Genomic DNA, 25,428 nt, shown 5'->3' with positions numbered 1-25,428 from the left:
CTGGATCGCTGTGAGTTACATGTAGGCCAGACCGGGTAAGGATGGCAGATTTCTTTCCCTAAAGGACAGCAGTGAACCAGATGGGTTTTTAAGATAATCGGCAATGGCCATTATTAGACTTTTAATTCCAGATTTTTAATGAATTCAACTTTCGCCCTATGCTGCAGGGAGATTCGAACTCCAGCTCCCAGAGCATTATCCAGGTCTTCTGATTACCAGTCAAATAAGAATAACATTACGCCACGGCCTCTCCCTGACACATGGCAATGAGACATGAGTTAATGCTGCTTACAGCGATCACACAGTTACCTGATAGGAAGTCTCCCCGAAAACAGGATTGTTGTCATTGACGTCCACAATCTGTAAATAGACCGGAACCTCCACAGATCGAGGTGGAGATCCATGATCCACTGCCCGCACTGTGAAATTCAGCCACTGGACCTCTTCGTAATCCACCGTCCTGCTCGCAACTATTTTCCCTGCCGGGAGAAGTGGGAAAGAAAGGTTTTTTGGGGTTGGCGGGGGGGGGGAGGGGGTGTGTGGAGAGTATTAAAGATAATTGCTCAGATCACATCCACTCTGCAATGTATCAACCCCCATCTGGGACTTTAGCCAGAAGTTTGCAGACTATTTCTGATCCGAATCACCGTAAACATTGACAGTCACTGAAAATGCCGATGCACTTCATATATCCAAATCATTGAGGACACCAAGTTCAGCATTTCTGAAAAAGAGACATGCTGTCGAAGCTTTTCATTTTGCACTTATCAGAACAGATGCAAGAGTACCAAATTTCAAAGGGAGCAAGTCAGGTGGCAGTGAATAGTGTAGATGGGAGCAAGAAATTACATGGGAACATTGATAGATTAAGTGAGTTGGAAAAACTGTGCAGATGGTGTTCAATGATGGGAAGTGTGTTGTGATCTACTCTGGACCCAAGATATTTTCAAAGTTCTCCCCCCAATGTTCACCTGCTGCAGGATCCTCCAGTCTGATGTATTCCCCAAGAGGAAGATTCAGGAGTTCGTAGTTGATCAGTCCATTGGGGCCTTTGTCAGGATCCACGGCCGATACCGAGAGCAGTGTTGTACCAGCTGTTGCTCCTTCCAAAATTCTCTCCATGAAAATATTCACCCCAAACGGTCTGAACCGGGGAGGATTGTCATTCACATCCAGGACATTTACCGTTAGCTTTGCTGAAATAGGCCAAATAAATAGATGGATTTAATAAGAGTGGAGTTGAGAGGGAGCAGCCATGATCTTGCGGAGTGATCGGATGGGCTGCCAATGGCCTACTCCTGCTCTCATGTCTGATGTACTCGTTCTCCTGTTCTGACCATACCACCACCCACCCCTCATAGTTAAGCTTAATGTGATGACCTTCTTGACATCAGTTGTAAATTTGTCTTGCAACTGTACAGAACTAACATATAGTTCTTAAATTATCACAGGGTTATCCTCTTCTCAATCCTTCCCGAACATCCATTTTAATTATTGATTGCATTACGATGGCATAATGGTAACACCGCTGGACTAGTAATCCAGAGACCCAGGATAATCCTCTGGCAACACAGGTTCAAACCCCACCATGGCGGCTGGCGTTATTTAAATTCAATGAATAAATCTGGAATTGTAAAGCTCGTCTCAGTAATGGTGCCGGACTTAATGGATTATCGTCAACTGATGCAAAAACCCATCTGGTTCACTAATGTCCTTTAGGGAAGGAAATCTGCCCTCCTTACCTGGTCTGGCCTACATCTGATCCTAGACATGTTGTTAACTCTGAACTGCCCACTAAAATGGCCTGACCAAGCCACTCAGTTCAAGGGCAATGAGGACTGGGCAACAAATGCTGGTCTCACTAGCGACGCCCACATACTATGATAGAATTTTTTAAAAACCGTGATTAACGTCCTGACGTCAATCCTAATTTTGCCTTGTACCAGTTGGCGTTTGTGCCCCTTTGTCACCTTTTGATGATAAATCTCCAATCTATCTTTCCGATAGCCTCCACCAGTGTATCTACTTCGGTAAGGGTCACCTAAGATGTAAGGCTTCGTTTTCTAATTCTTCCTGCTAATTCAGCAACTTAGTTTCTAGGTTCCAGTCCCGGGCTTGCTCTGGCATTTGATTCCCTCTCTCACATCTTTTTTTTTTTAATAAATATTTTATTGAAAATTTTTGGTCAACCAACACAGTACATTGTGCATCCTTTACACAACATTGTAACAACACAGATAACAATGACCTATTTTATATAAACAAAAAACAAAAAATAAATAAATATCAAATAACAAAAATGAAAACTAGCCCTAATTGGCAACTGCCTTGTCACAGGCTACACCCCCCCCCCCCCCCGCCCCCCCCCCCTCCCCCCCCCCCCCCCCCCTCAAATCCTGGGCTGCTGCTGCTGCCTTCTTTTTTCCCCCATCTATCTTTCCGCAAGATATTCGACGAACGGTTGCCACCGCCTGGTGAACCCTTGAGCCGACCCCCTTAGGACGAACTTAATCCGCTCTAGCTTTATGAACCCCGCCATGTCATTTATCCAGGTCTCCACCCCCGGGGGTTTGGCTTCTTTCCACATTAACAATATCCTGCGCCGGGCTACTAGGGACGCAAAGGCCAAAACATCGGCCTCTCTCGCCTCCTGCACTCCCGGCTCTTGTGCAACCCCAAATATAGCCAACCCCCAGCTTGGTTCGACCCGGACTCCTACTACTTTTGAAAGCGCCTTTGTCACCCCCACCCAAAACCCCTGTAGTGCCGGGCATGACCAAAACATATGGGTATGATTCGCTGGGCTTCTCGAGCACCTCGCACACCTATCCTCCACCCCAAAAAATTTACTGAGCCGTGTTCCAGTCATATGTGCCCTGTGTAATACCTTAAACTGAATCAGGCTTAGCCTGGCACACGAGGACGACGAGTTTACCCTGCTTAGGGCATCTGCCCACAGCCCCTCCTCGATCTCCTCCCCTAGCTCTTCTTCCCATTTCCCTTTTAGTTCATCCACCATAGTCTCCCCTTCGTCCCTCATTTCCCTATATATATCCGAGACCTTACCATCCCCCACCCATTTCTTTGAGATCACTCTGTCCTGCACCTCTTGTGTCGGGAGCTGCGGGAATTCCCTCACCTGTTGCCTCGCAAAAGCCCTCAATTGCATGTACCTGAATGCATTCCCTTGGGGCAACCCATATTTCTCGGTCAGCGCTCCCAGACTTGCGAACTTCCCATCCACAAATAGATCTTTCAGTTGCGTTATTCCTGCTCTTTGCCACATTCCATATCCCCCATCCATTCCCCCCGGGGCAAACCTATGGTTGTTTCTTATCGGGGACCCCCCCAATGCTCCGGTCTTTCCCCTATGTCGTCTCCACTGTCCCCAAATCTTCAGTGTAGCTACCACCACCGGGCTTGTGGTGTAGTTCCTCGGTGAGAACGGCAATGGGGCTGTCACCATAGCCTGCAGGCTAGTCCCCCTACAGGACGCCCTCTCTAATCTCTTCCACGCCGCTCCCTCCTCCTCTCCCATCCACTTACTCACCATTGAAATATTAGCGGCCCAATAGTACTCACTCAGGCTCGGTAGTGCCAGCCCCCCCCTATCCCTACTACGCTGTAAGAATCCCTTCCTCACTCTCGGAGTCTTCCCGGCCCAAACAAAACCCATGATGCTCTTTTCTATCCTTTTAAAAAAAGCCTTCGTGATCACCACCGGGAGGCACTGAAACACAAAGAGGAATCTCGGGAGGACCACCATCTTAACCGCCTGCACCCTCCCTGCCATTGACAGTGCTACCATATCCCATCTCTTGAAATCTTCCTCCATCTGTTCCACCAACCGCGTTAAATTTAGCCTGTGCAATGTGCCCCAATTCTTAGCTATCTGGATCCCCAGGTAACGAAGGTCTCTTGTTACCTTCCTCAATGGTAGGTCCTCTATTTCTCTACTCTGCTCCCCTGGATGCACCACAAACAGCTCACTCTTCCCCATGTTCAATTTATACCCTGAAAAATCCCCAAACTCCCCAAGTATCCGCATTATTTCTGGCATCCCCTCCGCCGGATCCGCCACATATAGTAGCAAATCATCCGCATACAAAGATACCCGGTGTTCTTCTCCTCCCCTAAGTACTCCCCTCCATCTCTTGGAACCCCTCAGCGCTATCGCCAGGGGCTCAATCGCCAGTGCAAACAGTAATGGGGACAGAGGACATCCCTGCCTTGTCCCTCTATGGAGCCGAAAATATGCCGATCCCCGTCCATTCGTGACCACACTCGCCACTGGGGCCCTATACAATAGCTGCACCCATCTAACATACCCCTCTCCAAAACCAAATCTCCTCAACACCTCCCACAAATAATCCCATTCCACTCTATCAAATGCTTTCTCGGCATCCATCGCCACTACTATCTCCGTTTCTCCCTCTGGTGGGGCCATCATCATTACCCCTAACAGCCTCCGTATATTCGTGTTCAGCTGTCTCCCCTTCACAAACCCAGTTTGGTCCTCGTGAACCACCCCCGGGACACATTCCTCTATTCTCATTGCCATTACCTTGGCCAGGACCTTGGCATCCACATTTAGGAGGGAAATTGGTCTGTAGGACCCGCATTGTAGCGGGTCCTTTTCTTTCTTTAAGAGAAGCGATATCGTTGCTTCAGACATAGTCGGGGGCAGTTGTCCCCTTTCCTTTGCCTCGTTAAACGTCCTTGTCAGTACCGGGGCGAGCAAGTCCAAATATTTTCTGTAAAATTCAACTGGGAATCCGTCCGGTCCCGGGGCCTTTCCCGTCTGCATGTTCCTAATTCCTTTCACCACTTCTTCTACCTTGATCTGTGCTCCCAGTCCCACCCTTTCCTGCTCTTTCACCTTGGGAATTTCCAGCCGATCCAAAAAGTCCATCATTCTCTCCCTCCCATCCGGGGGTTGAGCTTCATATAATTTTTTATAAAATGTCTTGAACACTTCATTCACTCTCTCCGCTCCCCGCTCCATCTCTCCTTCCTCGTCCCTCACTCCCCCTATTTCCCTCGCTGCTCCCCTTTTCCTCAATTGGTGTGCCAGCAATCTGCTCGCCTTCTCCCCATATTCATACTGTACACCCTGCGCCTTCCTCCATTGTGCCTCTGCAGTGCCTGTAGTCAGCAAGTCAAATTCCACATGCAGCCTTTGCCTTTCCCTGTACAATCCCTCCTCCGGTGCTTCCGCATATTGTCTGTCCACCCTCAAAAGTTCTTGCAGCAACCGCTCCCGTTCCTTACTCTCCTGCTTCCCTTTATGTGCCCTTATTGATATCAGCTCCCCCCTAACCACCGCCTTCAACGCCTCCCAGACCTCCCCACTAATATAGCCACCCCCCTGTTTTTCGCATCCAGCCCCGAATGGAACACCTGCCCCACCCATCCTTTGCGCAGCCTAACCTGGTCTATCAGTTTCAGGTGCGTTTCCTGTAACATAACCACATCTGCTTTAAGTTTCTTAAGGTGTGCGAGTACTCGTGCCCTCTTTATCGGCCCGTTGAGCCCTCTCACGTTCCACGTGATCAGCCGAGTTGGGGGGCTTCCCACCCCCCCCCCCCTTGCCGGTTAGCCATCATCTTTTTCCAGCTTCTCACCCAGTTCCCACGCAGCTGTATCTCCCCCAGGCGGTGCCCCCCCGCCCATCCTCTCCCGTACCCACTCCCCCCTTTCCCCAGCAGCAGCAACCCAGTAATTCCCCCCTCCCACCCCCCCCGCTAGACCCCCCGCTAGCGTAATTACTCCCCCCATGACGCCCCCTCCTTCCTGCTTCTCTATTCCCGCCATAATTATCATAGCGCGGGAACCAAGCCCGCGCTTCTCCCTCGGCCCCGCCTCCCATGGCCAACGCCCCATCTCCTCTCCCTCCCCACCTCCCCCCATCACCACCTGTGGGAGAAAGAAAAGTTACCATACCGCAGGATTAGAGCATAAAACCCCTCTTCGCCCCCCACATTCGCCCCACCACTTTGTCCAAACGTTCTTTTTAATAATCCACTCATTCCAGTTTTTCTTCTACAATAAAAGTCCACGCTTCATCCACCGTCTCAAAGTAGTGGTGCCTCCCTTGATATGTGACCCACAGTCTTGCCGGTTGCAGCATTCCAAATTTTATCTTCCTTTTATGAAGCACCGCCTTGGCCCGATTAAAGCTCGCCCTCCTTCTCGCCACCTCCGCACTCCAGTCTTGATAAATGCGGATCACCGCGTTCTCCCATTTACTGCACCGAGTTTTCTTCGCCCATCTAAGGACCATTTCTCTGTCCTTAAAACGGAGGAATCTCACCACTATGGCTCTGGGAGTTTCTCCTGCTCTCGATCATCGCACCATAACTCGGTACGCTCCCTCCACCTCCAACGGACCCGTCGGGGCCTCCGCTCCCATTAACGAGTGCAGCATCGTGCTCACATATGCCCCGACGTCCGCCCCCTCCACACCTTCAGGAAGGCCAAGAATCCTCAGGTTGTTCCTCCTTGCGTTGTTTTCCAGTGCCTCCAACCTCTCCACACATCGTTTCTGATGTGCCTCCTGTATCTCCGTCTTCACCACCAGGCCCTGTATATCGTTCTCATTCTCGGCTGCTTTCGCCTTCACGACCCGAAGCTCCTGCTCCTGGGTCTTTTGTTCCTCCTTTAGCCCTTCGATCGCCTGTAGTATCGGGGCCAACAACTCTTTCTTCATTTCCTTTTTTATCTCCTCCACGCAGCATTTCAAGAACTCTTGTTGTTCAGGGCCCCATATGAAACCGCCACCTTCCGACGCCATCTTGGTTTTTGCTTGCCTTCCTTGCCGCTGTTCCAAAGGATCCGCTGCAATCCGGCCACTTTCCTCTCCTTTTTCCATCCGTGTCCAGGGGGAATACCCTTCTGGTTTACCGCACGGTGTTTTTAGCCGTTAAAATTGCCGTTGGGGCTCCTATCAAGAGCCCAAAAGTCCGTTCCACCGGGAGCTGCCGAAACGTGCGACTTAGCTGGTCATCGCCGCACCCGGAAAACTCCTCTCTCACATCTTCAACGTACTAGATTTGGTTCTGTGCTATTCAAGAAACTAGAGGGAACCTTGTTCGCATGTTTCAGTATCAAAGATTCGAGCATACCCAGGTTAAATTCGAATGGAATTAAATAACGAAACAACTGTTGGCATACAGAGAGACTAACACCACATGTTCCGAGGTGATCAATCTTATTGGAGCTTACCTCAGCAGCTCCTGATTTGCTCCAGGAACAGTTCCCCTCATTCTGGCTCACAGACTTTGAAAAGGATTTGCGATCAATATTGTCTCTCGTCTAACAGCTAGCAGCTGGTAGTTCTAATCCTCTCTCCGTGATAACACACCTAAATAAAACTACTTATAAAGAACAAGATAACAAGAATGCTTAGCTTCCTCCTCAATGACGAGCAGGAGGATAATAATAATCTTTATTGTCACAAGTAGGCTTACATTAAGACTGCAATGAAGTTACTGTGAAAATCCCCTAGTCGCCACATTCTGGCGCCTGTTCGGGTACACAGAGGGAGAATTCAGAACGTCCAATTCACCCAACAAGCGCGTCTATCGGGACTTGCGGGAGGAAACCGGAGTACCCGGAGGAAACCCACACAGACACGGTGAGAAGGTGCAGACTCCGCACAGACAGTGACTCAAGCCGGGAATCGAACCGGGTCCCTGGACTGTGAAGCAACAGTGTTAAGCACTGTGCTACTGTGTTGCCCATAATGCTCTGCCATTAATATTATTGATGTGGAGATGCCACCACTGGGGGGTTGGGCACAGTAAGAAGTCTCACAACACCAGGGTAAAGTCCAACAGGTTTGTTTGGAATCACTAGCTTTCGGAGCACTGCTCCTTCCTCAGGTGAGTCAATTAACATCATTATGCCTGATCTGCGCTTCTATTCTACTTTCCTACCCACTCGTATCCCTCGATTCCCTAAGAGATCAAAAACCTGCCTATCTCGGCCTTAAATATCTCCAATGGTGGCACAGACATATTCCCCCACCCCCTCATTGAGATCACCCCTCATTCTTCTAACCTTCAGAGGAGGCAGACGTTAATTTACTCATAGCCTCTCATCATCGGACACCCCTCTCATGCCAGACTCCAATCGAGTGAACCCTTGCGGCCTCCTCGCCTGTATTCTTTAAACTCAAAAGATTTCTTCCACTACAGCAGCTTTCATTTCACATCCTGGGGAAAATTGGACACCGGACTGAACAGAAATAAAGGACTTCCTACATGAAGTCTTCCGACATGAACTGCGCTGTTCCGGACTTACTACGTATACATCAAGTCGGAAAATCTTACCATTGGGAATGCTGACAGAATGACTGATTACATCACTGGCATTGTCGTGTACGGATATGGTAAGTTCGTAAGTCGCTACCAGCTCCCTATTCAAAGGGGTTCTTATAAACACGGCACCTAGACAAAAAAAAACAGTGTTAGTGGAATAAATGTTCTCCGTGCATCGAGTGAAGTCTTGGATGCCTGAAAGCTGCACAGTGACGGTCCTTATTCTTTCCTTCCTTGGGAAGGGTGCATGGGCCAATTTACAATGAAACACATGCGCCTAGGCACAGGGCCCCAATCAACAGCTGCCCCTCCGCTGCCGCCTGCCCTGTTGTACCCTGGGGTGCGTAGCAACATGGCCAGGCGGGCATCCAATCAGAGGCGGATGACTCCCTGCAGTTAGAGCCTATCAGCAGCAAACGCAGAGCAAAATCAGACTTTGATTGGAGGAGAAAGCGGGAGGGTAAGTAACGGTCGGTAGGGGGCACGCAAAACTACGAGGCAAGGGGAGGTTCGGTGTCCGCCCACGACGAGGACACAGTGTGGGAACGCAGAGGTTTCCCCTCCCACCCACATCCCCAACATTCCCCGTCGGCAGGAAGGACTGGGGAGTTCCATAGAATCCCTACAGTGCGGAAGGAGGCCATTCAGCCCATCAAGACTGCACCCTACCCGGGCCTCCACGCCCCCGCCTTATCCCCCGGAGATGTTTAAGGGCAAGGACCTTTCTTCAGCACCACCAGACCTGCGGAGTATTTCCAGCATTTTACATGGTTGTTCCTTGCCAAGCTTACCTGTTTGAAAATTGATGTCAAAAGCCCTTTGCTGTTCCTGAACCTCTTCATCAGTGTCATCCTTAGCGACAAGCTCGATGATATAATATTCCAGCTGGGGGCGCAGATCACGATCTGTGGCTGTAATGTTTGCTATGATCGTACCAATTGTCACTGATTCACTGATGCTTAAAGTCTGGACAGGGTTAATGAACTCGGGTCGGCAATCGTTGATGTCATCGATTACAATATTCACCGTGGCGCTCGCCGACAACGAAGGGGTACCGCGGTCCATCGCTACGACAACGAGTGTGTAGGAGCCCCTTTCCTCTCGGTCTACTGTTACACCATTGGCCACTTTAATAACTCCCCTGCGAGGATCAATGATAAACTTGTCCTGGGCGCCTCCCTCTATCCGGTACCTCAGTTGCTGGTTCACACCAATATCTGGATCGGAGGCTGTTACCTGGCCAACACTGAAACCTTCAGCACAAGAAAACACAGCAACCATCAATCTCATTCAGATTAAGGAAAATATTAATATTCTCTCAGAACAAGTGGGTGCTTTGCGTTTGGATTTCTACCAGAGAATGCAAATCTTTTATTGCCTTTCAAATCGACAGAACCAATCCAATGGAAGCCCCTATTTCTGGTTCATGTACGAATAACTGTTCAGTGACGTGTTCTGCACATGGAGCCAAATGCCTTGGGGACATGGAATATGGATTGGACAGTTAGCCGCTCACATGCTTAAAGTTGTCCCACAACAAGGAGGTTGTGAGCAAAGATCCCCCCCACCCACCTCCGCTGAAACGAGAAGGCTCTCCCGGGATGAGAGGCTGAGTAAATTGGGTTTAGATTCTCTGGGGTTCAGAAGAATGAGAGGCGACTCTGAAGGGGCTCGACAGGCTGGACACAGAGAGACTGCCCCCGCTGGTCGGGGAGTCAAAAACACGGGATCACCGTCTCAGGATAAGGGGGGACGATCATCTGGGACTGAAACAAGGAGAATTTATTTCAAAGGGTTGTGAATCTTTGGAATTCCCTACCCCAGAAAGCGATGGGACAGTTGCATCATTGAACACATTTCCTCACTGGCTGACGATGGGGTCGATGCAGAGCGTGAATTTCTGCCACGTGTGACTGAACAGGCCAATTATCGACCTGCACGAATTCATACATTTAGGGCTGGGCTAGTCAGAATTTTGGTCTCTCGGCGAATCGAGGGATACGGGGGGGGGCCAGTGGAAGAGTGGAGGTGAAACTCAAGATTAGCCATGATTGAACTGAACGGCGGAGCAGGAGCCACGGGGCACATATCCACCTGTGAAGCGGCAAAGGAGAACATTTAAACAGCGTCAATGGAGCCTCGCTCCTCTATTTCCCATTGGCTTGTTTCAAAAGGAAAAGGCTGGGAGTCCTCATAATGTTTCAGCCAGTGACACTGCTGAGCACAGGGAGATTGAGGAAAGAGTGTTTGAAGGGGAGGTGCGGGGGGAAGGGTAGTGCAGAGGAATTCTATCCAATTTTGGACCTTCAGGAGCCGAGAGTCACCATTCGGAGGGATTTGCCTGGGCAGTGAATGTAAGCAGGATAAGAGGGGGGCATTGATACTGTTTCCAATCAGAAAAGGAAACCCTGGTCATATATTCCCATTAGCCGAGGGATATTGGAAGTTGACTGTAACTTTGCTCATAACACTCCAGACCACATCAGCAGAGTGACAAAGCTTCCCAGTGTGTCGCAACCTCTGCTATCGCTCGGCCACTCAAACGTCAACAGTGTTGAAAATAATATACACATATGTTTTTGGTGCGGTGTGTGGTTTGCATAAGCTAAGATTGCCTTGCAACACTAAACTGGATGACACTTCCACTTTTGAGACATTGACCGATCACAGTTGCACGTTTTCTTTTTAAAGCTTCAGAGGTAACAACACGGAACTTAACACAGGAGATGAGAATTCTACAGTACTAATACCCTGAGCCTGGTGTCAACGAACATGGGTTCTGCTACTTTGCTTCCCTCCACATGAGCAATGCTCAAAAAGAAAATACAACATAAGAATTAGGAGCAGAAGTCGGCAATTCTGCCCCTCGAGCCTGCTCCGCTATTCAATCAGATCCTGGCTGATCTCTTCCTGGTCTCAAATGCACCTCCCCACCTGTTCCTCATATCCCTTTAACCTTTTTTCAAAAATCAGAAATATATCTCCTTCTTGAACCCATTTAATGATTCACATTCCACCGCACTATGGGGCAATGAGTTCCACAAATTCACCATCCTCTGCGAGAAGTAGTTCCTCCTCATCTCAGTTCTAAATCTACCGCCGCTCAACCTCTATCTGTGACCTCTCTATCTAGATTGCCCCACAAGGGGCAACATTTGGTCTGCGTTTACTTTATCAAACCCTTTTAGCATTTTATACACCTCGATCAGATCCCCACTCATCCTTCTAAACTCCAGCGAGTATAAACCCAAACTGTTTAATCTCTCCTCATACGTCAACCTTTCCATCCCTGGAATCGATGCCTCCACTTTTGGCGGCAAAAGTACTTCCTGGTCACATTTAACATTGACAGATAGTAACTCAACAACTCCCAGCAGCGTATTATTGTCTGAATCTGAAATGTCCTCAATTGTTGTGACCTCTGTTTCAGACTTCCGATTTTGTTCTGAATTATAGGCCGTAGCAGAATGATTATCACTGGGAACCAGGTTGAGAATTTCCAAGTTAACTTCATGTGAACAGGGGCAGGAGCTCCACTATTCTATAAGATCATGGCTGATCGGATTGCGGCCTGGATTCTACATTCCGCTTACTCCCAATAACCTTCGTCTCCCTTGTCGATCAAGAATCTGTCTCCCTCTGCCTTAAAAAGGATTCACTGACCCTGCCTCTACTGCTCTCCGAGGAAGAGTGTTCCAAAGATGCCTGGCCCTCAGAGAAAACATTTCTTCCCATCTCCGTCTTAAATGGGAGACCCCTCATTTGTGTCCCCTTGTTCTAGTCTCTCCCACAAGGGGAGACATTTGTTTAGCATCCACCCTGTCAAGTCCCCTCAGGATCTTATATGATTCTCCACCTTCTAAATGCCAGTGGGTACAAGCCCAGCCTGACAAACCTTTCCTCCATCCCAGGCATCAGGTGAGCGAATTTTCTCTGTACTGCTTCTATTGTTTTTGTATCCTTTCTTAAATAAGGAGATCAAAACTATATACCGTCCCCCAGATGTGGTCTCACCAATGCCCTGCACAACTGGAGCAAAACGTCCCTGTGCTTGTATTTGACTCCCTTCATTTGCCGACTAATATTTTGTGATTCATGTACCAGGACACCCAGATCCCTCTGTACCTCAGAGTTCTGCCAATCTCTCTCTCCATTTCAATGTGCCGCCTTTCCATTCTTCCTGCCAAAGTGGGCAAGTTCACAATTTCCCACATTATATTCCATCTGCCAAATTCCTGGCCATTCACTTAACCAATCTGTATCTTTTTGCAGACTCCTTGGGCAGGATCCTCTGCTGGCTCTCACCAGCAGGCTCCTCTGGGCCTGCTGACAATCCCCCGCCCCTCCCTCCGCCCCGCCCCCATGAAATATTTGTGAATCAGGAGGTGAAAGGGAGGGAGGAACTTTAAACAATTGCAAGCACCAGGGAAAGGATACTGAGAAAATTATTGGAAATGAAAAGCTGACAAGTCCCCAGGTCCTGATGGACTACATCCTAGGATCTTAAAAGAAGTGGTTGCTGAGATAGTAGGTTTTAATTTTCCAAATTTCCCAAATTCTGGAAAGGTCTCATCAGATTGGACAATAGAAAAGGGGACTCAGCTATTCACAGGAGGAGAGGGCAATGCACATATCAGGTGCAGATTTCAGCCAGTTCCTTTGTGCCATCTTCATATTTGTGATAATTGAAAATCCAACCTTGCACATGTAGGCCATCGCGAAGGGCAATAGCAACCAAACACTTGTTTTACTCAGCACTGGATACTCCTGGGAGATGCCACTCAAGAATGCTGACAGCCTAGTGGGCTTTTGGCATGTTTTTAATGTGCTGTCACAGGTACAGCAGCTTAGTCTTTTCATTTGGAGTCAACTGTAAGCTAATAACCTCAACCTCAAAAGGAATTTTTCACCCACCACTTTGCTTTCAAAATCTGAAACTTCTCTCTCATTTGCCAGTATTTCCCTGCCAATAACACACATGGGTGTTTGCATCCTCATTTGCACTGGCGCAATTGACAAAACCATACCTCTAGAAATCATCTTTGTACTGTTTTGTTCCTGAGTTAAGTTTGTTCTTTGTAGGCTGCTAAGCATAGGTCCTGGAGCTCTGTACAGAGCTACCATTAGCACTGCTGTCCTGCTATGGATTCACCTGAGCAACTCTCTCCATCACATTCAGATGTGAGATCCTGGCCAGTCGGTACATTACCTATTTGTGTCTCTGGCCGTCTCTTACTTGCAAGAAAATGATTCATTTTCATAGTCCTCTTGCCCCGCTTGCCAGCAGCTAGAAAATGGAAGAAGCTCTCCTCTGAGATTCGGTGTCAAAAGCACGTACATAGAGGGCGTTCGATGTCAAGTGTACGTGCGCTGACCTGCTCACTGCTGTCGCTTATGATCGGGAGACTGCACAGTCTCAGTTTCTTCTCGTTTTAAAGGTGTGAGTGGCCGCCATTCTCAATTTAAATGCTGGTCGCGGCTGTTGGGCATTTCTCCCACGATCGGGCCAATGCGGGAACGTCGTGGCCGACCGCTCCACGACCCACTCGCCACCCTCCCCCCCCCCCCCCCCCCCCCACACCACCCCCTGGGACCCACCCGCGAATTGCGACCCACACTATGAAAAACCCTGCTCTAGCGGGCCAAAACTCACTTTACTTACGCTTATCCTTTTTAAATCCCTGGAGAAAGTCATACAATCTGTTTTTATATTTCTAGCTCACTTTCTCTCACACTCGAATTGCTCCCTCCTTATTCATGTTTTAGCCATTCTTTGCTGTTCTTTTTATTCTGTACAATCTTCTGACCTCCCACTCAACAGGATCATAGAATGTTTATGGCATACAAAGAGGCCACTCAGCCCATCGTATTCGCGCCGGCTGCAAAAAACCAGCCAGCCAGCCTAATCCCACTTTCCAGCATTTGATCCGGAGCCCTGCACCTCGTAAACTAGTTGAGTGTTTCTGCCTCTTTCAAGCTGTGAGTTCCAGACCCCCATGACCCTCTGGGTGGAAAGGCTTCTCCTCATCGCTCCTACACCTGGGAAAGCCTGCCCTCTGCTTGCTGCTGGAACGGGCTGCTCTAACAAACTGTCCCCAAAACACCTCATGAACTCACCCAGGCTCCCTTTGCCGTGGAGATATCTTTTATCTATTTGTGGGAAATTCCAGCTCCCTTATGTCGCAGACCCCTTCGTCACCAAAATCTTCAGCGAGGAGATTTTAAAAGAATGATGCTATCTAATGCCCCAAGGAGGCGGAATGCAGCATTTGTGAACTGATACCATGAACTTTGCAATCCGTCAGAGGTGAGTGTTCTGTAGTTTAATCCATGATTACAGGTGGCACCGTTTAAATCAGCGAGAAAGATTAGATACATCACATTGGAACAGATAATAGATAAATGATAGATGGAAGAATGGGGAACGGGATGGAGGGTGGAACCCATGTTGGGAAAGATCTGTAACCTTCCAGTTTTCCAGTAGCACCAACGAAAAGTGCCAGTACACAAGGGGCGCTATTCTCTCTCCCCCCCACCCCCACGCCGCGTGAATCGCGCCACGCCGCCCGACCCCCGCACGCGATTCTCCCACCCCCCGGAAACCAGCGTCGCGCGATTCGCACCGGGCCGCTCGCAGAACCGGCGAGCAGCGATTCTCCGGCCCGGATAGGCCGGGCGGCCGCCCCGACACGACAGGTTCCCGCCAACGCCGGCCACCCCTAGTCGCTGCCGGCGGGAACTCTGCGGGAACGCTGGGGGGGGCGGCCTGTGGGGGAGGGAGGGGGGCTCCTTCACCGGGGTGGCGTCCGATGGGGTCTGGCCCGCGATCGGGGCCCACCGGTCGGCGGGCCGGCCACTCCCCCCCCCCCCCCCCCCGGGCCAACCATCTTCCGCGCGCGGCCCCAGAACACCGGCGCCATGTTGGCGAGGAGCCGGCGTGCGTAAGACGTTCCCCGCGCATGCGCAGGATAGCGCGGCCCAACAGCGCATGCGCGGAATTGGGCTTCCCCAACTGCGCATGCGCGGGTTGGCGTGGCGCCCAATTGGCGCCGCGTAAAGACGCTGGAGCGGCGTGAACCGCTCCAGCGCCGTGCTGGCCCCGTGCCCTGTTCGCGCCATCGTGAAACGCGACGGCGTCCACGACAGTGCGAACACTTGGCCTCCATATCGGAGAATCGCCCCCTGGGAAATTTCTATTTAATAACAATAAATTAAGAGTACCCAATTATTTTTTTCCAAGGGCAATTTAGCGCGGCCAATCCACCTACCCTGCACATTTTGGGTTGTGGGGGTGAGACCTACGCAGACACGGGGAGAATGTGCAAACTCCACACGGACAGTGATCCGAGGCCGGGATCGAACCCGGGTCCTCAGCGTCGTGAGGCGGCAGTGCTAACCACTGCACCAACGTGCCACCCCACAAGGAAATTTCTGAGGTTTTTTACCTTGCCCCAGGGGAGTACACACTGAATGTGGGCAATTTCAGGCTCCCCAAATTGTTGCTTCTCAGTTATCGGACATTTATCAACCAGCCAGCTTCAGAACAGGAGTTAACAGACCATTGACATTTACAACCCTATAATAACGTATTTCACCTGACGCACTGTTTTCCCAAATGTGGACTGTCATTGACGGAGGGCTGAAGACTGGCATGTTGTCATTTTGATCCAAGACTGTTACTACAAGCCCAGCCACACTCTTCAGTTGGCCAATATCTTCTGCTATCAAGTTAAACTCCAGGCTTGCATTGGGTAACGACTCCCTATCAATGCTTTCTCCTGGTGCCACAGAAACAATCCCTGGAAAATGTTTAGAAGGACAAAAGTCAACAACTGCATTAATTAAAACGATCACATCATTGCTGAGAACTAAGATAGTCACAGAATATCTGAGCAAATACTCACTTACCCGGCTTACTCACTCTTCCAACTTCTTCCATCGGGCAGGAGATACAAAAGTTTGAGAACACGCACAAACAGATTCAAAAACAGCTTCTTTCCCCACTGTCACCAGACTCCTAAACGACCCTCTTATGGACTGACCTGATTAACACTACACCCCTGTGTGCTTCACCCGAAGTCGGTGTAATGTAGTTACATGTGTACCTTGTGTTGCCCTATTATGTATTTTCTTTTATTTCCTTTTCTTTTCATGTACTTAATGATCTGTTGAGCGGCTCGCAGAAAAATACTTTTCACTGTACCTCGGTCCACGTTACAATAAACAAAAATCCAATAAATTTTACTTCCAAATGTGCAATGAACAAACTTCTTTAATTAGAAAGATTTTATGCCAACTTAGCTATTTCCTCACCAAGACTAGTATAGATGCACTAGCTGATTCATCCGTCTACTTCATGCTTCTCTAAAATCCTACCTTTTGAACTAAGAGTATTTTGGCATCCTTCCCATTCAAAGTATTTTTCAGTCTGTGTGGGGAAGAAAAGTGCTTACTGTGCTCATCCTCAACTTGCCTTTTAACAGGTTGTCGCTACATACAATAGACAGCTTTGGACTTGCTTAGTACCCTGGAATTGTTGAACCTTGCATTAGTTTCTTTTCAAGGATATAGTTTCTTTTTAAACCTCTCCAACTCTTCCCGACCTGACGATTTCTCTTCAGTGGGCCGTCTTAGACTTTTCCTATTTGCAGACCAATCAAATTTAACTATTTCCTTTTTTGATGCAATATTTGTGGCTCCTTAGATTTAGATTTGTCACGTGTACCGAGGTACAGTTAAAAGTATTGTTCTGCGTACAGTCCAGACAAATCGTTCCATACATGAAAAACACAGGACAAATGATAAATACAATCGTAAATAAATAAACATAGATATCGGGTGAAGCATACGGAGTGTGGTGCGACTCAGTAGAGAAGATGCATAGAGAGATTAGTTCAGTCCATATGAGATCCATTCTGGAGCCTGGTAACAGCGGGGAAGAAGCTGTTTTTGAATCTATTGGTGCGTGTTCTCAGACTTTTGTATCTCCTGCCGATGGAAGAAGTTGGAAGAGAGAATAACCCAGGTGGGAGGAGTCCTTGATTACGCTGCCCGCTTTCCCAAGGCAACGGGAGGTGTAGACGGAGTCAATGGATGGGAGGCAGGTTTGTGTGATGGACTGGGCTGTGTTCACAACTCTCTGTAGTTTCTTGCAGTCTTGGGCCAAGCAGTTGCCATACCAGGCTATAGACTGCTTTCTTTGATACATTTATAAAAATTGGTAAGAGTCATTGTGCACATGGCAACTTTCCTTAATTTCTTGAGAAAGTATAGGCGCTGTTGTGCTTTCTTGGTCGTAGCGTCGATGTGGGTGGACCAGGACAGATTGCTGATGATGTTTACACCTAGAAAGCTGTCAGATATCTTCACCTCATAACCACTGATGCAGACAGGGATGTGTTTGATACACATGGTATAGCAAAGTAACCACAGTCCCAGACGACCATAGGCCGCTTTCCTCTTTGAGGGGGAGAGCTGACCGGTGGTGATTTAACCCGAGGGTCACCACACCTTAGGCAAGGGGCAAGGTTGAGAAGGCGGGGCTGCGCAGTGGGTTACCCCTGCTGCCTCACGGCGCCGAGGTCCCAGGTTCAATCCCGGCTCTGGGTCGCTGTCCGTGTGGAGTTTGCACATTCTCCCCATGTTTGCGTGGGTGTCGCCCCCACAGCCTAAAGATGTGCAGGGTAGGTGGATTGGCCACGCTAAATTGCCCCTTAATTGGAAAGAATTAATGGGGAACTCTAAATTTAAAAGAAAATGAGAAGGCAGACCAACTGAGCAGTTGCCTGGCCATTCATCTCATTGCTGTCTGTAAGCAAACTGACTGTCCGCTCAACGGGCATCAGAATAATTTGGTGTCTGTGAAACTCTCGAGGACGTTCCTCCAGGATATGCCAAGGCAATGGAATAAAAATCTTTCTTTCTCTCTCTGTATGACAGAAGGGAAATAACTCACCAGTGTTCCTGTCTACAGTGAAAAGTTCAGTCCTGTTGCCCTGCAGTCGGTAATGGACCACCGCATTTGCTCCTACGTCATTATCGAATGCTAAAATGGGCCCATTTTTCACGGTTATCGGTGTGCCTAGAAATTAAACAATGAGGTGAGAGGCTTCGGTTTTGGTCAGGGAAACATCAATCTTTAAACAGTTACTGGATCGATGGTCAGCGATGTCTTTTAAATCACAGTACAGAGAATGATTCCACTGGTCGGGGAACCTAAAGCACAAGGGGCTCAGTCTCAGGATAAGGAGCCAATCATTTCGGGCCGAGATGAGGAGGAATTCATTCGCTCAAAGGGTTGTGAGTCTTTGGAATTTTCTACCCAGAGGGATGTGGGTGCTCCTATGTTGAATAAATTTAAGGCTGGAGTAAACACTGTTTTTGTTTTTCAGAGAATCAAGGGAAATGGGGATCGTGCGGGAAAGCGGAGTTGAATCCAAGATCTGCCATGATCGTGCTGAATGGTGGATAAGGCTTGATGGACCATTTGGTCTAGTCTTGCTCCTATTTCTTTTGATATCATATCGATGTTTGTGGGAGCTTACTGTGTACAGGTTAGCTACAGCATTCCCCACATTACAACAGTGATTAAAAAGCGCCATTGTCTGTAAAATGGTTTGGGACCTCCCGAGGACATGCAAGCTGCCAAATAAATACAATTCTTCAAGTAATTCTCTGGTAAAAATGAAACTTTGCTGGTTTCTGCTTGGGAGTTAGGGCAATAGCAAGAGGAGGAGACCATTCGCTGCTGCCTCACAGCTCCAGGGTCCCAGGTTCGATTCCCGGCTTGGGTCACTGTCTGTGTGGAGTTTGCATGTTCTCCCCGTGTCTGCTCCGGTTTCCTCCCACAGTGAAAAGATGAGGTTAGGTGGATTGGCCAAGCTAAATTTCCCCTTAGTGTCCAAAGGTTAGGTGGGGTTACGGGGTTACAGCGATAGAATAGGTGAGTGGGCCTAGGCAGGCTGATCTTTCGGAGGGTCAGTGTAGACTCGATGGGCCGCATGGCCTATTTATGCACTGTAGCGATTCTATGATTCAGCCCATTCAGTGAAATCTGGTTGATCTGTATACTAACTCACCTTATTGGCTCCATATTCCTTGACTTGCTAAAATTTATGGAACTCAGATTTAAAATGAAGATTTGAACTGGTATCATTAATGGGGGGGGAAGAGTTCCAAACTTCTCCCACCGAGGTCCCAGAGGACCAAAGGCTGTCTCCCCTTCAACTGGTGGTGAGGGGCAAGGTTGAGAAGGCTTGAGAAATGTCTGCCGTTGACTGAAGATATGTTTCTAACTTCTGCCCCGAATGGTGCGCCTCTGATTTTAAGGCTATACTCTCTCCAAAAGTGGAAAAGGCGTCTCTCTAACTATCCAGCAAATTCCTTTTTAAAATCCTAAAAACCACGGGCGAGATTCTCCGACCCCCCGCTGGGTCGGAGAATCGCCGGGGGCTGGCGTGAATCCCGCCCCCGCCGGTTGCCGAAGTCTCCGGCACCAGAGATTCGGCGGGGGCGGGAATCGCGATCCGCGGGTGGGCCTGTGCCGTGGGGGCACTCTTTCCCTTCCGCCTTCGCCACGGTCTCCACCATGGTGGAGGCGGAAGAGACTCCCTCCACTGCGCATGCGCAGGAATGCCGTCAGCGACCGCTGACGCTCCCGCGCATGCGCCGCCCGGAGATGTCATTTCCGCGCCAGCTGGCGGGGCACCAAAGGCCTTTTCCGCCAGCTGGCGGGGCGGAAATTCATCCGGCGCCGACCTAGCCCCTCAATGTTGGGGCTCGGCCCCCAAAGATGCGGAGCATTCCGCACCTTTGGGGCGGCGCGATGCCCGTCTGATTTGTGCCGTTTTGGGCGCCTGTCGGCGGACATCGCGCCGTTTCCGGAGAATGTCGCCCCACAATCCCAGATCCTAACAATGTCTACATTTAAAAAGTACCTCATTAGCTGCAAAGCAGTTTGGGATACGAAGGCTGTGACAGGTGCTACAGAAATGCACACTGCTCTTTTTATCAATGGAATTACCTTTTAACCTACCGTATTTCCGGGAATTTAAAAAAAAAATCATTCACGGGATGTGGGCCTCGCTGGCTATGCCCGCATTTATTGCCCATCCCTAATAGGGGGGCTGCCTTCTTGACCTGCAGGTGTAGGTACACCCACAGGGTTATTTGGGAGAGAGTTCCAGGATTTTGACCCAGCGAAAGTGACGGACCGTCGATACAGTTCCAAATCAGGATGGTGAGTGGCCCGGAGGGGAACTTCCTGGCGGTGGGTATTCCTTGGGATGCATGTCTAATTCATGTACTCTCTCCCCAGGGGGGGGAATGTTTATCCGCACAAAGTCAGGGGAATTCCTGGCTGTTAACAGGATGGTTGGAAATCTGCCGACAAAATGGAACAGGAGGAGGTTAACGTGTCAACATTCCCAATCATCCATATTGCAAAATTCAGAAATTGAATGAGCCTAACGGAGCAGAATGCACGATGTGCACTCAATTGCCAACGAGGGAATGCAGGGGATGAAAAGGCGAAGTGGGTTTTTACTAACACTGTAGGGAAGGCCCTCTAGTCTGAGCAAAACCGGAGGAATTTTCAAATGAAGATTCTGTCCAGTCCCACACTTTGCTTCTAATGACAGACCTACCTGGTTCTGGATTCTCGGGAATTTCAGCTCGATACGACCTCTGGGTAAACATGGGCCTGTTGTCATTTTCATCGGAGATTGAGACAGTCAGTAAGTCTGAATCCTGGTAAGACAGAGACAATATTCTCAAACCATAACACATGAACATGAAGAGGTCAAGCGCCTCAGAACTCACTGAAGAGAAAGTCTTATGTCCTGTCCACTCCCTAACTGAGAGAGGTCTTGTGGCACAGTGGGTAGCAGCCATGCTTATTCAGGTAGAGGCCCGTGGTACAAGTCCCACTTCAGGGTCTGCTGACTACGGAAGGAGCATTCATGATGTGGTTCGAACAGGTTGCTAATCAGCCGGCTTACTCTCCCAGCATTCTCCAAAGAAGGAACAGTGCATGAAGATACAAAACAAAAACGCCATCACTATTCTTTTGTGATTGATTCCATCCACATCATTTCTTTTCCTTTGGCTCCTGTGGTTCCCAGTGCTCTGGAAGTCCCCTTCCTGGTCACACCCCTCCCCAATCTTCTGCCAGTTGTGCAAACAAAACAATTGAGAATAGAAACGTGTCGGTAAACAGATTGGAAGCTATGATTCCGAGGGGGCGAAGAATTTGGACTCCATTCCGTTTCTTGGGCAAAACAGCCGATGCCTGAATGTGGGTGGGAGAAGGGAGGACTTCTGATATTTACAAGGAACTCATGGGGTCAGAGGAGACGCAGACCAAGGAGTTGAAACGCAAATGGGAAGAGGAGTTAGGAGGAGAGATAGAGGATGGTCTATGGGCGGACGCGTTGAGTAGAGTCAACGCGTCCTCAACATGTGCCAGGCTCAGCCTGATACATTTTAAGGTCGTTCACCGGACTCACATGACAGTGGCCCGGATGAGCAGGTTCTTTGGGGTAGAAGACAGGTGTGCAAAATGTGCGAGAGGACCAGTGAACCATGTCCACACGTTTTGGACATGCCCGAAGCTTAGGGGATTCTGGCAGGGGTTTGCGGACATCATGTCCACGGTGTTGAAAACAAGGGTGGCACCGAGTCCGGAGGTGGGGATTTTCGGGGTGTTGGAAGATCCGGGAATCCAGGAGGAGAAAGAGGCAGACGTTCGGGCCTTTGCTTCCCTGGTAGCCCGGAGACGGATACTATTAGCTTGGAGGGATGATGGAGACCTGGCTATCGGACATGGCTAGCTTTCTCTGTTTGGAGAAAGTCAAGTTCGCCTTGAGAGGGTCACTGTTCGGGTTCACCCGGAAGTGGCAGCCGTTCGTCGACTTCTTGGGGGGAAATTAACCGTCAGTGGGGGACGGGGGAGGTAACCCAAGTCTCGCCGGTGCCGTTCTAACCTGCTCTCAGCCGGCGGGACCTCGGCGTCGAAGGCGGCCTGTGGGGGGGGTGGGGGTCCGACCCCGGGGGTGGCTTCCGATGTGGCCTGGCCCGTGTTCGAGGCCCACCGATCGGCGGGCCGGCCTCCCTGGCTGGGGGCCTCCTTTCGTCCGCGCCGGCCCTTATAGCCCCACGCCATGTTGCATCGGGGCCGGCACGGAGGAGGGAGCCACTGCGCATGCGCGGGTTGGAGCCGGTGCCACTGCGCATGCACAGACCACACGGCGCCCAGTTCACGCCAGGATCAGCAGCTGGAGTGGCGTGGATCGCTCCAGTGCCATGCTGGCCCCCTGCAGGGACCACAATTGTTGATCCTGAGGCCGCGTTGATGCCGTCGAGAAATGCAACGGTGTTTCCGATGGTGTCAACATTTAGCCTCAGGATCACGGATTCCCGGCCACTGTGTCCGATAGAGTTTAAAAAATAATTACTCTTCGAGCATGGTGAGGGTTTTCTGGGTTGTCTTTGACGGTGATGGTGAGTCGATACTCAGCGCTCTCCTCCCTATCCAACGGTCTGTTGACATAGACGACACCAGTCTGTAACAAAAAGCACAGGAGACATTAATATGAGCAAGGAATCGCAAATAGTCGTCAGATACCCACACAAGTCTAACCACACTTCAGTAAAAACGATGTGTACAAATGGCAGATGCTATAGGCTGAGGCTTGCCAGGGCGTCTTTTACTGTAACAGAGTCAACACCAGCGATACTTCAGCAACAACTTGCATTTATATAGCACCCAAAATGTCCCACAATGCTTCACAGATGCATAACAAAGAAAAAGCTGACCCTGACCCAAAAGGGGAGACATTGTGACAAGTCAAAAGACTATGTTTCAACGAACGCCTTCAGATCATAGGTTCAGAAGAAATAGAAACAGGAGTAGGCCATTCGGCCCACCGATCCTGCTCATCATTCAATAAGATTATAGAAACATTGAAAACAGGAGTAGGCCATTCGGCCCTTCGAAACCAGCCCCACAATTCAATATGATCATGGCTGATCCTCTATCTCAAGGCCATACTCCTGCATTCTCCCCATACCCCTCGACACCTTTAGATCTAGAAATCAACATTGAGGGCCGAAGGGCCTGTACTGCGCTGTAATGTTCTATGTTCTTAAATATATTTGATGACTTGGCCTCCACAGCTTTCTGTGGTAGAGTATTCCACAGGGTCATCACCCTTTGAGTGAAGAAATTCCTCCCCATCTCAGTCCTAAATGACCTACCCCATATCCTGAGACTGTGACCCTTTGTTCGAGACCCCCCCCCCCCCTGCCCCCACCCCCAACCAGGGGAAACAACATCCCTGCACCTGCCTGCTCAGCCCTGTAAGAATGTGATATGTTTCAATTAGATTCTCTCCCTCCCCCTCATTATTCTGAATCCCAGTGAATACAGTCCCAGTCGACTCAATCTCTCCTCATACGACAATCCTGCCACCCCAGGAATCAGTCTGGTGAACTTTTGCTGCACTCCCTCTGCGGCAAGCATATCCGTTCTTGCCATAACGGCTATTTGTATTCCAGGTGTGATCTCAGCAAGGCCCTGTACAGCTGTATCCATTATAGTCGATCTGGGTGTGGTCTCAACTTCACCTTCTTGCCCGCACTTCCCGTCAGCCCAGTGAACCTTCTCTGAATTGCTTCCCATGCAATTATATCCCTTCGCAAGTCAGGAGACCGAATCAGTGGTTCCAGAAGGCGGCTCACCACCAGCCTCTCGAGGGCAATTAGGGATGGATAGTACTCCAGGTATGATCTCACCAATGCTCTGTACAACTACAGTAAGTGTTGCCCATTTTTATACTCAATTCCCCTTCCAATAAAGGCCAACATTCCATTTGCCTTCCTAATCGTTTCCTGTACCCATGTGTTAACCTTCTTGGGATTAATGTACAAGGACATCAAGATCGCTCACCATTCAACAGAATCTCTCCATTAAAGTATATTCTGCTCTTCTCCTCTTCCAACGACCTCGCGTTCTCCCACATTATCCTCCATCTGCCAAATGTTTGCTCTCTCACTGAACGTCTCTATATCCCTTTGCAGATTCTTAGTATCTCCCTCGTAACCTATCTCCGTATTGTCAGCAAACCTGATTGCAATACAGTCCGTCACTTCATCCAAGTCACTAATGTAGACCGCAAAACTGGAGGCCCCAGCATTGATTCCTGTGATATTCCACAATGTTATGGTTTGCCAATCTGAAAATGACCCATTTATCCCGACCCCCTATTTCCTGTTAGCTTCTCCTTCCGTGCCAAGGTGTCACCCCCAACACCATGGGCGCTAATCCTGTGCAGTAAGCGTATTTGTGGCACCTTATCGAATGACGTTTGGAAATCCAAAAACACTAACCTCAACTGGTTTCCCCTTTATCCACATATGCTCGTTACATCCCAAAAGAACTCAAATAAATTAGTCAAACACCATTTCCCTTTCAGAAAACTATGCTGACTCGACCTGATTGTATAGTGATTTCCTAAATATCCACCTACAACCTCCTTAATAATGGAATCAGGAATTTTCCCAATGGCAGATGTGGAGTCATTAGACAGGGAGAGGTGTAGGAAGTGCAATTCCACAACTTAGGGCCTCGATGTGTGAAGGTGTTAAAGGAATGCAGATGTCCAGGAGGGTTGTAGGGCTGGAGGAGGTCACGGAAATGGAGAGGGGTGAGTTATGGAAGGATTTGAACATTTGGGTAAGAATTTGATCTGCAATACTAAGATACGTAGGACATTGAGCACAGAGGCTGATGGGTCAATGAAAGTTGGTTCTTCATGTACGTTTTATTCTGAATAGCAATCATGTCACACCCATGCAGTTAGGCCAATAAATTACTTAACTGTTTTGTTGATGAAAAAGGCATTTTTTGTGTTTCCTGTGGTGATACTAAAGGTGAGGAGAGCGTTGCGGCCACTGTCTATATCGGTGGCCAGAACCCTGGCAATGCTTGTGGACACGGCCGTGTTTTCACTGATGGTGCAGTTTCGGGGCATGTTCTGGAGAACAGGATCATTGTCGTTTATATCCAGGACACGCACTCCGACCAGTACCTGCATGGAATAGAATCACA

The 25,428-nt window shown here is 49.3% G+C and overlaps 1 protein-coding gene across 7 annotated transcripts in view; it reads right to left on the bottom strand.

The window, feature by feature from the left end:
* cdh23 (cadherin-related 23) overlaps positions 1-25,428 on the bottom strand; it is an 815,609-nt gene that overhangs the window by 63,907 nt on the left and 726,274 nt on the right. For 6 of the 7 annotated variants that reach the window (XM_072491426.1, XM_072491427.1, XM_072491433.1 and 3 more), the window contains 9 exons: positions 25,199-25,408; positions 22,775-22,882; positions 20,966-21,068; positions 18,277-18,402; positions 15,917-16,120; positions 9,113-9,574; positions 8,334-8,450; positions 972-1,196; positions 310-479 (listed from right to left, as the gene is read on the bottom strand). In XM_072491426.1, coding sequence (XP_072347527.1) covers positions 310-479; positions 972-1,196; positions 8,334-8,450; positions 9,113-9,574; positions 15,917-16,120; positions 18,277-18,402; positions 20,966-21,068; positions 22,775-22,882; positions 25,199-25,408 — 1,725 coding nt within the window. The remainder of the gene's footprint in view (positions 1-309; positions 480-971; positions 1,197-8,333; positions 8,451-9,112; positions 9,575-15,916; positions 16,121-18,276; positions 18,403-20,965; positions 21,069-22,774; positions 22,883-25,198; positions 25,409-25,428) is intronic. The other variant, XM_072491428.1, reaches the window with a different exon arrangement.

Source organism: Scyliorhinus torazame, chromosome 28 (genome assembly GCF_047496885.1).
Source record: "Scyliorhinus torazame isolate Kashiwa2021f chromosome 28, sScyTor2.1, whole genome shotgun sequence".
NCBI lineage: Eukaryota > Metazoa > Chordata > Chondrichthyes > Carcharhiniformes > Scyliorhinidae > Scyliorhinus > Scyliorhinus torazame.
Note: the sequence above shows the minus strand (reverse complement) of the source record. Positions and strands in the feature narration are given on the sequence as shown.